Source organism: Megachile rotundata, chromosome 7, assembly GCF_050947335.1.
Source record: "Megachile rotundata isolate GNS110a chromosome 7, iyMegRotu1, whole genome shotgun sequence".
NCBI classification, from domain to species: Eukaryota; Metazoa; Arthropoda; class Insecta; order Hymenoptera; family Megachilidae; genus Megachile; species Megachile rotundata.
Genome location: NC_134989.1, coordinates 2,188,523 through 2,202,321, shown reverse-complemented (window position 1 = coordinate 2,202,321; position 13,799 = coordinate 2,188,523). Strand labels below are relative to the sequence as shown.

General features: G+C 33.5%; 1 protein-coding gene across 2 annotated transcripts in view; it reads left to right on the top strand.

Annotated features, from left to right (window-relative positions):
• LOC100877819 (uncharacterized) overlaps positions 1 to 13,799 on the top strand; it is a 688,459-nt gene that overhangs the window by 441,321 nt on the left and 233,339 nt on the right. For both annotated transcript variants that reach the window (XM_076533686.1, XM_076533685.1), the window contains exon 3: positions 4,018 to 4,468. In XM_076533686.1, the coding sequence (XP_076389801.1) occupies positions 4,018 to 4,468 (451 nt within the window). The remainder of the gene's footprint in view (positions 1 to 4,017; positions 4,469 to 13,799) is intronic.

Genomic DNA, 13,799 nt, shown 5'->3' with positions numbered 1-13,799 from the left:
CTCATTTTAATGAGAAAAATGTTACAAATATGATGGAAAATATTTAAACAAAAAAAAATAAAAAATAAAAAAGTTTTATTTTTGCATTAGGAGTGTCCTTCTAGTAGGTCACTGTTTACGTTCGGTCTCCTTCGCTCGAAATGTAGCACCTTTACGATATACGCAAACGGCGACCGTGATATTTTTCTCTTCTGTCCTTTTCTACGTTCGGCAAGACATTAATCAATGTAGGACCTGTACGATATACGCAAATCCTCAGACCCGAAAGATTTGCTTATATAGAATATCCACTGTATTGCCAATGTTCGCGCCCGAATGCCCGGTTAAGAATGACGAGTGAGGTGGGAAAGTTTCACAATTTCACAATTGCAAAGTGGACTATATAAAAAAACTTTACTGTTTGACTTGGACGTGTGACTTATTAAGGGACTGCCCCTCGAAAATACAAGTTCGAATCCGTAAGTGTCCGACGGTCGGAACACTAGCAAGCCCCTGTGGCTGTCGAGAAAATTCTGGCGCTTTCCATGAAAATCAGAAATAAGGTAGACCCTTGACGGTTCCTCTTCCAGAGATGTTAGACATTTTTGGCGTTCAAAGTGGGGTTGAGAACTTTCCCTATTTGTACCATGTGACAGGCAACTGTGATGTTTTGCACAGTTTTCTAATTTCTCTGCCTGCCACATGGTTTACAACATTGACCTCGACCCGAGTCAACCCTGGCTCAACAATGGACTGACGGTCCAGCCATAAATAAACTATTATTTATGGGCCCCTAATAAGTTCTCAATAGCCAAATTTACACAAATTTTCGCACACATTAGCACTCCTCCCTCTACTGTATTCTACAGAAATCTACAGAAATCTATACAGTATTAAAGAAAACTTTCCTTCCACCTATCCAATATATTGTCAATTCAAAAAATTTTACTCTATCAGATTGTTAAATATCACATAGCGAAATTTCGCAATATCACAAATTTAATATGAACTTCATAATAAGATCCCAAAATAACACTTCACGCTATACTAATAATTAATGTTGGCATACTCACAAGGAAACATATCGAACCGGGACACACCGATTTTAATGAAACTTATGTGAAAGATAGTTCTCAAGAAAATATTTGATGCGTATTTTTTTTATCGGCCATCGTTCACAATGAAGGGGTGAAAATAGCCTTCAAAGTTAAGGCTTGAAATCACACTATTGGGAATATCTCCGGAATTAACACGTTCACGCCGCACAGTGGTTCCAAATCGTAAAAACTTGGCCAATACCTCGAAAATGAATTTTTCGTTGGGGCTATTTTAACAACTGAGTTGTACACTCTAATACTGTATCTATAGGAAAACAGAGGAGTAAAGGTTTTATTACTTATACCTGCAAAATGGTGAGTGTTCACTTACCGCGTTCATTCGTCACACAGTTTTTGTGCAGTGAAGTTCAGTGTGCAGGGCAAAGTGTAAAGTGAATAATTTTAAACAGACTATATTAATTTCAATTCTGCAAAATGTACGCTGTTCCTGGAAGTAAATAGAATGTTTTTCAGTACTATTATATTGAAAATTGTTAATGGTAACGGTATATGATAGGGATATTCAATATAAATAATAAAAGGTGAAACTTCATGCGCGAATGTTAAAAATGTGGACTAAAAGTTGTATATTCCACAATATCCCGCTAAAATTTTTGTTCAGGCTTGTAGTTGATACTATTAGCTTGCAATATTTGCATAAACTAATTTTCAGAAAAAAAATACACCAACTTCGAAATGCACTAAAAAGTATAAATAAAATAATTTTCAGAAAAAAAATACACCGACTTCGAAATGCACTAAAAAGTATAAAATAATTTCTATTTCCTAATGAAGTAATTTCTATTTCATTCAATCATACAATTACGTAACAGATATGAATGAAACCTATTTACTCGTTAGGTAGTATATTAAATACATTTCAACCTTTTCGGAGGCGGCGCAAAATTAAAAGATTTTCTTGAACATGTCAATCTTTGGACAGCCGAACATAGGCAAAGCTTCGATAGCTATTTTTTTTTCTATACATATAACTCGACAGCACGCCGCGAAGTAGGTGTTAGTGCGTATAGAATGTAACTATGGTCTATCTAGCCCTTTGCGGACAGGACGGTTCGATGTGAACCGTACCGTGGGGCTGAACTCCTGCCGCGATAGTCATTAAAAATTGCCAGTGCATATTTCTGCTTAAACGCGGTTTTCGTTCATAGCATTCCAAGTCAAATTCTGGACATATTATATGTACATGCACAGATTTACGTGCATGCACACATGTACGCATTTCTCGGCTCTATCAGTTGTTTTCGCAGAACGCATAGTTAAGTTTCTCGGCCATACCCACGCATTTACGTGGGACACATATATGCATTTCTCGGCTCAATCGACTGTTTTCGCCAAACGCATATATGAGTTCTTCCACCAATTTGATGATTTACGCAGAACGCATATATGCGGCGGTAGTCCGCAAAGGGTTAAATACATAAATGGTTTATAAGACAAAGGAAAATGATCTTTATTCTTCTCCAGTTCTGACGAGACTATCCGTCGAACGAAAATGTTAAAAACAAAAACGCATCGCGCCGCATCGACGCGACGCCTAGGCAATCCAGATGGCCCCCTCACCGCACTCGTACCCGCTACGATCGAGGGCCAACGATACGGAGTAGTCGCTTACAATACTACATATATACATACATGTCTTACATTATATAATGGCGTATAAATAAATAAACGAATAAGGCCTTATTTTGTACGCAAATATAAATGCTAAATACACGATAAAATTTCTTTATTTTAGAGTTTGTTTACAAGAAAACCGGCTCTGATGATATATTCGATAGATGTACACTTAAAAACAAATTTGATTTCTCTAGGAATTCGGGGATTTTACAATTCAGAATTATGAAAATGTGAATATACAGAAATATAAAAATGGAATGCTGAAGATAGGAAATTTGTGAATTGATTTGTAAACTTGGAAATTTGTAATTTTGATAATTTCAATATATGTAAAATTAGAAATGTAACAACTTGAGAATTTGGTAGCTAAAAATAGATAAATTTTAAATTCTGAAAATTTCATGGTGTGGAAATTTACAAGTGTAAAGATTGAAAAATATAGGAATTTAGAAAATTTGAAAATATGGGATTTGGAATTGTAGAAGTTGGAGACTTTAGAATCTTAGAAATTGAAGAATTTAGAGGTTATAGATTTATAAACTTGAAGATTTATAATAATCCTCCATCCCCACGTCCGTAAATCATCAAATCCAAAACTTCAAAATTCTTAGCTTATTTCTGAATTGTTGCATTCCTAAAAATAAACGTCTGATAGATTCTTTGATTACTACATTGTTCTTAAGGGAAGCCAAATTTGTTGTTATGTGCACCAAGCAGATTTTTAAAACCTGTTTTATCGGAAACGGAGGTTCAAATAACAATATTTGACCGTATATTTTTGACCTATACGTATTTTCATGTAGAATCAACCCCTATTCAGTTGTACCTCCAGTTACATGACATCCTGTATGTATCCTGTTTTATTCAACTTTCTTTTATATGTATACTGTGAAAATAGCAGAAGTCATGCTGGTGAAATCCTGTTTTCATTTTAGCTTCATGTTGTTTCGGTTCCTGTTTATTTTACTATGTTAATATTTAATACCGATTCGTGTGCAAGGATGACGTAACAATCAAAATTTGTATGAATTAGTAGAAAGAAAACATAACATTCGACATGTTATCCAACCTACCGCCTATTTTACAGCCAGATGATTTTTACTCCCGTAGATATACATAGAATTACGAAACCCATTGATTTCAAAAGGTACATGTCCGTCAAGATGGTAATGTATAATGAATTCAGTAATCGCTGAAACGACTTGAAAGACATCTAACGGTTGTAGTATAACTACATTGTCGAACTCGAACCTTAAACATTCACGGAACTACAGCGTAAAACGGTATTGCATCATTGTTACAGGCGAGGAAGTCGTAACCGTGCCTCCAACGAACGGAGGTCAGGAGAGCTGGAAAGTGCAAACGCTTTCATTGAACACCGAATCGCCGAGTTGCAATCGTCGCAAAGCTTATCGTAACCAGCTGCAAACGGTAGTCACAGGGAAACGTACGCGTCCAGCGCCGCCTCCACTACCACCGATATCCTGCAAGGTCAATGCCAAGGACATCGACAAATACTTCGATTGGCCGAACAAGGAGAATACACCCGGAAATGTCGTGAATGGTGACGAAGGAACGATCGAGGGAAAACTCGAAAACGAACAATCGACCATGGGCTCGAATTTGAGTCGACACAACGGGAAGGGCCTGAATGGCCGAAGAACGCAATCATCTGGGAACTTGTGTGATCCCAAGGGAAAGTTGAACAGCATGGGGAAGATCCTGGTACCTTGCTCGAGCGCGCAGCGGGAAAGGTAAGGAAATTTTATTATTTGAGAATTTGGGCGTAACACAATTTTCAAATGGATAGGAAGAAAAGAGAGTAAATAAAGTATTTGCTATTTGGATTTCTTATTTCTTTAAAAAAAGTTTTGGAAAAAATTTCAAGCAGACCCCATGATATTTAAAACTATTTCAAGGTGCTTGAACTTACTGATATAAGATTGCGTCTGTTATAAGCAAAAAGAACATATAAAAACGAGACTAGTAAATTTGAATTATAATAAATAAATTTCGAGTTTATTTCCTTTATTATATCATTATAGTAATTGCTTTTTACATGATTTTCTTAATCTCATCACTAAAGTGCGGATGTTCACGCATTTACATACTACATATAAAATACGGATCTCTATACATTGCAGACGGACGGATATTTACTTTGCAAATTTCAATGTTTATCATAAATGCAAAAACACCCACAATTTACATATCATTTTATGCACACGCAATCTACATATCATCGTTCAGATATTGTTATAGATATTTACATGTATTGAAATAATTCCATATTCAAGGAACATGCGTGTAATAATTATATTCGCCATCTTCTCATTTATGTGTTTACTAATGTATGCATTGGCATATATCTGCATGTACCATACATACATATAGTATGTAAAATTGTATACATCTTATCATATAAATAATATACATATCATAGATATAATATGGTAAACAGGCACATAATCTGGAATGTAACTGAAAATACATTATAAAAGCCGAAATATGATGAAATCATTGTATTTCATGAACTGTTTACTTGCAGAAAAGAAGAACAGAATCGATTAGCATTATTAACATATGAGAATTGATTTGCGTATGATTCTTAACTTACGCTTTAGTGTTCATGCTCGAAATAAGAACACGCTTGAAATGATTGATTAGAGAATATACATGTATATGGTGACACTATGATTAATATTCACTTTTAAGTTATTATGTAATATCATGTAATCTTTCAAAATTTTTACAGTTTTATCTTAATCCTCTGCGAATAACGCTAGTATTAGATATGAGATGTAATAGGAGAATGTCGACTTTCACCGGTGAATGTCAACACATATCAAATACGTCGGTGAAAGACCGAATATTTTATTACATTCTTGTACATTCGGACCCTCACCGGTATATGTCGACAATCACAGATATGCTTTAGTGGAGATCCAAAAGAGAGGAGCCGACAAAGAAGCGACTGGCTCTCTCTCGCCAAATCCTGTGTTCTGCTGGGAGTCAGTCAGCTTTGTCAATCTTATGCAAGCTTTGATGATGGAAGCAACGTTTTCTTAATTTTTTTTTCCAATACCGTAATTTATACAATAGGTACTGAATGGATACTGCAGTAAATCGTGATCTTTTTCTTGAAAAGTTAAATGCATTAATTGCAGGTAAACGAGAAGACAATTGTTTTTATTTTTCTCAAGAAAAGTACTCTAAAATACTTTCTGAAGTGGTTTCTGCTAAAACTAAGTGCAACACGCCTTTGGATTACAGACGATTAAAACGTTTTGACGTTTTAAAAATTCATGATGAAAGGAAATTAATTGTAACATTAAAATCAGGGGAAACGAATATATAGTCTTATGTTACCGATGAAGAATTGTTCAGTATACTATATGAAACTCATGCCAGAATAGGCCACGGAGGAAGAATACGTATGCTTAGAATGTACTATGTGTTTTAAATTCTTGGTCTCTCCTCTCAGAAAGAGAGGCGAAAAAGTTACGTCACCTTTGTGACGTTTTATAGCGACTGAATTACGAGAAAAAAATATAAATCTCCGACATGTTCAACATTCACCATTAGTGCATGGTGAATGTCGACATTTACCGGTGTAAGTCCGAAATAAAGGTATTTAGCAAATATTTCGGGCATACACCAAGCGACTATGTGAATGTTGACATTCACCGGTGAATATCAACATTCTCCAGATTTCGGTCTTTCACGGTAACATATAGATATGTACTAAATGCTTAGTTAATTGTAGTTTACCTATGAAAAACATTGTGACATTTATTTGAAAAGTACAATATAAACTATTTTATATCTACGTAATTTACTGCTTTAATTACTTATTTGATTGAAAATTCAATGTTAATATTTTTATTTAGATGTAATTTATGAAATTAATATTTTGTTGATTTCGTCAATATTTATCGTTTTTGTTTTCGAATTCGAGATCCTCGACTGTGTTTTATAGGTATCTAACTTATGTTTTATTTTTTAATACTTTGCCGTTTTTTAATGCTGCGAATTTCGATAAAACAACGAGGCTGTGTTCTGATCCAGTATTCATTCTGCATTTCTGCCAATTTTAAAGTGAATCTGCTTAATAGTTAAAATGTAATTGAGGAACAGTTAGAAATTTTTTATTTTTGTTATGTCAAGTATGATTTTGCTTTTTACTGCATTTTAAAGAATGTAGAAGTATTAAAACATGAAGCGGACCATAATTTGATTGAAACTTTAAAAAAAAATACTGTTTTTTATTTAGTTTAATACCAACAGTCTCCATATAAGATTAAAGTAAAGATAAAAAGGTTTTATAATATTGTACGATAGAGTTTTATAGAACAAATATTTATAAAACAGGTTGTTTCGAACTATAAATCGATTCTTGCGATGACGTTAATTCCAAATAATCGTAAAGAAGTTAATGCACGAATCGAAATTGAAAAAAAAGCATTTGAAACGACTGGTAGATGAATAAGTGGAAGCATTTGCTGTATATTATAAAGATATAGCATGTAGAAATAATGTAAATTGTAGCATGTAGAAATAATGTAAATAGATATATGTAGTAAAAAAAGAAACGCCGAGTACACGTGACCGACACGACGCGACGTACGAAACGAGGCACAGGCCATATCATAAAACCCTTACGCTCAGAGTTAAGCTTCGCTGATTGGGCGGGCCTAGCTTCCAGTTTTCGTATAAAAAGACAAGCATTTTCCAGAAAAAGGCAGAAATACCTAGCCTTTCTAAGAGAGAAGACGACACCACGAGCTGCTCGGCATTCTCTTAGTATAGGCCTTTTCCTAACCCAAACAAGCGAGGAAGACGTAACTCACGGCACCTCAAGCTTTCCTTGATTCCTCTAAAAAGAAAACGTCACCCACGGTGTACGGCACTTTGCAGAGATCATCTTTTCCTCACTTTAAAAACTCCTTCGTCACCCCAATAGATTTTACAAAAACTTGGATTGCGCTGCGGATACTTTACGTATCGAACTCACTCTGCACGTGGAAACACGCGCAGTTATTTCTTGTACTCTGTCCGATTACAAAATAAATACATTACTTTAATCTACTCTACAAAGAGATTTTTATAATGACATCAATTTAAATACCATTAAATGAGTTTATACATGAAAGTGATTCTTTTATTCTATAACACAGCCTATAATTATGATCTATAATTATGATCTATAATTATGATCTATAATTATGAAACCAATTTCGTGGAGGTAATTAAACGCTAATACGTAACATTAAAATTAACGAGTTCACATCAATTTCATATTCGTTTTGCGTAAAATATTATCGACATCTGACGATATTAATTCTTCTATTAATGGCTTTTTAATAAAATTAGTTATAAATGAATGAGCTTTTACACCAAAAGATACAATTAAATATTATAATTACTGTTCAACCCATACAAATAACCTAATAGAAAAAATACACAGAAATATCAGAAAATTAAGCTGCGAGGATTAATTCATATTCTTTATCTTTCACAGTCATTTCATGTATATTTAACCCTCAGCGGTCACACTTCACCAAAATAACATACCTGCCACACTGGAATGTTTAAGTCTAGTCACTGAAAATATTTCTAACAAAAAAGCTCACAGTTTTAATTTAAAAAAAAATTATGAATAATATTTGAAAGCTCTTTTAACATATTTCACAGTTGACGTCAGTAATTTTAAACGTTAAACATTTAAAAAAAAAAATTGAAAAACATGAAGAAATTAGAAAAATGACGGATTTTATAGAAAAATTCATCATTTTTCTCGATTTTAATATAAAGTGCTCAAATTTTAGCTGGACATTTTGAAATAGTCATATTTCAATACTGTTAGTGGTTTGGCAGAGCAAAGGTTGCAATTTTATGTTGAAAGGAACTTTCTGATATGCTCCGCTTCACTCTGCATACTGATTTTTCTAAACGAATAATGTAATACTTATTTAATAAACTATAATAACAGTGAATTCTAAATTTGTATGAATATTTTGGTGTTGAACTTGTTCTGTCGGAATGCGTATTGACTTCTCTTTTACTTCTGTTCTTTTTTGGCATATTTTTCTACATTTAAAACTTCTGTTTTCCCTTCCATTACGCCCTTAGCGTGGTACACTTTTGGAAGGGGAACTTGGGCGAGGACGGCGGTACATAGAAAATCTGGGTTTTTCCAAGAATTCGTGACGTGGTTCCTTGGGGACCAGGAACTGTTATTCTCTAGGCCCATGTTGCCCTTAGATCTTTGGATCTTCGAGATTTACAGGCATGGCCTGTGCCGCTGAAGCCAAAATTTCTGCCAATGAACGCATCAATAAATGAATTTATTAAAAACTAAAATTGTCACGTACCATCTTAGTGTCGGCACACAAATGGTACGAATACTAAATTGAAGGTTTTCAAAAGCGGTTACTTTGTAAACCTTTTCTCAAAATTTCTATGTTTTATATGATTTATGTTTGTTACGCCGTAACAGTTATTTTAAGGGAGAAAGTAGCAAAAACACCGGTGGTTTAAGTAAGGTGTTTATTCAAATTTTCAGGACATAGTGTTGCTAAAACTGAAGTCAAATTACCTTGGATCGTTTCAGTGTGATCGTTAAAGGTTAAATAAATTTAGCTCAGCATTGATTCGAGACGTTTAAATTGTTTTAAAACAGAAGGAAAGGAACAGCTTGCAGACAAATGGCCGCATCTCCAAATTAGAATAAGAAACGTCTGTGAAGTGAATTAAATTTAACACTGTCGAGAATTTATTGTTATAAGATGTAGCTTAGTGTTTTTTAAACAACCAGCAACGAGAGTGCATAAGGTCACATAACAAGCTGGTCACGAGATAATTTAAAGTCCCTTTAAGGTCGGTCAGTGGCCGAACTGGGGCGGTTTCCATTAAATCCTCGTTTGCGCGAAAGCGGATGCCAGTTGAGAGGGAACCAGGAAGAAGGGCGCAAAAAGGGAGGTTGGGGGTTAAAAGGCGCTCGTGTCTTGATCTCATTTACGTAAGTGCTGGTGTTTAATACAACGATACCGCGATATGCAAACCGTTCTCTACTTTCTTATATTTAGTTCTTTATGTAGTTAAAAAAAAATAAAAAATATTGTATTTTATTGTTAACTCAAATACAAAAACTTGTCAGGATATAATACATATACTACTACACTGTTCAGTTATAGTAAAAAATATCAAGTTGCTAGAAAAATCTGTAGTAAGATAACTAACTTAATTAATTAAATTAATTAAATATAATAATAAATAAATAGCCGGGTTGTTTAGGAATACCGGATTACTTAGAAAATTTGGCTGCAAGCTATCTGAGTAAATTGGGACAAAGTAAACGAGTACAAAATTAAATAAGTAAATTGAATAAATATGTATTATTACAAAAAAGCATAGGATCGTTTATGTAATAGTCTTATTTTGTAAAAAATCGGACTGTTTAAGTAATCGTATCTGTAAAATATCAAACCAAATCGAAAAATGTAAACAAAATTAAGTAAATATAACAATAAACGAGTGAAAATATTGTTGCAAAAAATAGTAGGTTAGTCAGAAAATCCCACAAAGTAATCAACCAGATTACTTGCCAGAATTTAATGAACAAAAATTGAATAAGTAAAATGTATGAATCAAAATACAATTTAATAAATTCTATTTAGACAGAAATCCTTGAGATATTTTAAGAAATGTAACAGAAACCTTTAAATGGTGCAATACATTTTTTACTGAAAGATTTTTTTGGTTAGCGAAGAGAGAAATACTTTTGCATCGATCTGATCTTTTCTTGTTTCGAGCAACCACGCTTTGTACTGAAAAAACCGTCGTGTATTCACAAGCCATTTAAACCAGAAAAACGAACAAACACTGCAGCATGCAATTCATGCAAACATCGAGGATGCACTTATCTGCAGTATCTGTTCCCTGCGTTTGATTCAACTTTAAACTAAACTAAAGAATCGTTTGTTATTTCGGAATTAAATATAAGCACGTTAAGATAACATAATATTCTCTATTTCAATGATTTACGCAGTATTTACTCGCAGGATGCAATATTAAGGCAAATATTTATATAATGCGAAATGCTATAGAAATTATTTTGATGAAAAGGGATTAAAAATAACCCTATATTTGTGTACGCTTTTGGGGATGATATTTAAATAGCTTCTGATTCGCCTTGAAAAGCAGTCGTGTGAATGTAGTACACTTTTTCCATATTTAAATGATACTTTTAACATAATTAAAACAAAAGTTATATTTGCCTTATTTAATCTCTCATTTGTCTTATTTGTCTTATCTGGGGACATTTTAATGCAACTATTGAATTATATACAATCTTTCATTATACAGTAAGTAACTTTAATATTCGGACACCACAACATTTTTATTTTGTCCCACTGTAATATTGTTAACAACAGACAAAGATCATACGTGGTCAGATACATTATCGAAGTATCGTGTCTAGTTAATAATAGTATAAATTTTATTCCCATAACTTGCAGCATTCAGAAAATAATACGTGTTAACCCTTTCGCTACGGTGATTTTTTCTGAGAAATGTGATTATGGTCTTATTTATTATAATAAAAAGTCAGATATTCTTATTTATAAAAAGCAAAGCTAAAGCCTTTCTATACAGTTTTTTATCCTTCCTTTATGTACAAAGGATAATACAAATGACAAATGTTATAACACGCCGTCATAACTCTTTTTTATAAAAACTTTTTAATCGCTAGAAAAAAACTCTGTTGGTATAAAAGTGGGCGCCTATAGGTGCTTTCAGTAATACAAACACAAAATTTCTAAGCGCCTATAGGCGGCCACAGTAGCCAAGGGGTTAAATAAAACAATGTCAAAATTTAACATTACTTTAATATTCGGACACAAGGATGCAGCAACATTTATAATACTTTATACTTCGGAATTCGAAGGTTGTGTTATGTTTATAAACGTATTAGTCTGTAAGTAAGAGCTTTAAGCCTTGAAAGCATCAGTTTAATTTCGATATTCCGAACATTCACATAACATAATGGCACGCAAAAGTAATATGTACCAGTTTTGAAATACACCAACTCATTATTTTTCATAATGCGAATGGAAAATCGTATAGACAAATTGCCGCTATACTGAATTTGAGTAAGAGCACAGTAGAAGATATAATTAGAAGGTATAAACAAGAAGACCGGGTAGAGTCTATACCACAAAAAGGGTAGCCAAAGTAGTTGGATATTCGTGACGAAAGGAAGATAATAAGAAAAATAAAGGTAAATCCTTCATTAAGTGCTCCAAAACTGGCTGATGAACTGTTGATGGAGACTGGGAAGAAGGTGCACCTCCAAACCATACGCAGGACGCTAAAAAAAAGTGGTTACAACGGAAGAATTGCTAGACGAAAGCCATTTATAAATGAAGCGAATAGAAAGAAGAGATTAAATTATGCACAAGAATTTGTTTTAAAGGAAGATACACGGTGGAATGATGTAATTTTTAGTGACGAAAGTAAATTCAATATTTTCGGTTCAGATGGGCGATGAATGGTATGGAGAAAGAAGAACGAAGAATTTAAATTTAAAAATACAAAACCCACTGTGAAACACGGTGGTGGAAATGTGCTTGTGTGGGGATGTATTTCAACATTTGGAACGGGCGAATTAGTTTTTATTGACAGTATTATGGACAAAAATATATATTTAAACATTCTGAAAAATAATTTACATAAAAGTGCATTGAAAATGGGTATTGTCGATACTTTTAAATACTATCAAGACAACGATCCTAAACACAAGGCCCGTTTTGTACAAGAATATTTGTTGTATAATTGTCGAAAATTATTACACCCTCCACCTCAGTCACCTGACCTAAACCCGATTGAAAACCTATGGGACGAATTGGAAAGACGAATTAGGAAAACTCCAATAACATCAAAAGAAATGTTGAAACAACAATTAAAAAAAGAATGGAATAATATTAATATCGAATACCTAAAAAAAATAATTGGTAACATGCCTCAACGTTTGAAGGAAGTTATTAGTCAAAAAGGTTACCCTACAAGATATTAAATCACTTGTTAAATATAAAAATTAAGGAAAAAATTACTTGTATTTTAAAGTGTCCGAATATTAAAGTAACGTTAAAATTAGACATTGTTTTATTTAACACGTATTATTTAACGAATTTTGGATGTAATGTGAATAAAATTTGTCTTATTGTTAACGAGACTCTGTGCCCAAATATTACACCTAACAATTTATGTTTTTGCCAGTTAAGAACAAAATAAAAATTTTGTGGTGTCCAAATATTAAAGTTACTTACTGTATATAGAGTTTCGTCAATACTGTTACCACAAATTTAATATACGTCTGCTGCAAATTTTATATTCAAATATTCATTTAAATATTCATATAAATACTTACCGTATTTGAGTCAAAGTAATAAATTATATAGTTCATTTCTTACATTTATTGCATAAAATTGTAAGAAACCATCGTTGTATCTACAACTTGAAAAGCCTTGTGTACGAGGTGTGACCCAAAAGTAACGAGACTGGTCCAATAAATCATTGTACCTTCAGAATCAGTTCTCCGTGACATTATCACCTTCAAAGTAGTCCCCTTCAGCATTCACACACTTTTGCATTCGGTGCTGCCATTGCTGGTAACAGTTCTGAAACGCGGTTTTTGGAAGTCCTTTCGGAAGATTCTCCGCTTTTGCCTGAACCTCTTTAACTGAGGTGAAATGGGTTCCCTTTAAGCAAAATTTAACTTTAGGAAATAAAAAAAAGTCGCATGGGGCCAAATCAGATGAATAAGGAGGATGCCCCATCAGAGTAATATTTTTGCTGGTCAGAAACTGCTTGACAGACAGTGCCGTGTGAGCGGATGCATTGTCCTGGAGCAACGACCATCCATCGCTTCATAACTGTGGCCTTTCTTTCCAAATTTGTTCACTAAATCTTTTTAGGACTTTAATGTAATAGTGTTGGTTAACAGTCTGACCACTGGGAAACCACTCAACCATTACAATTTCATTAATGTGGAATTTTGATTTTGACATGCGTGCTTTTTTGGGT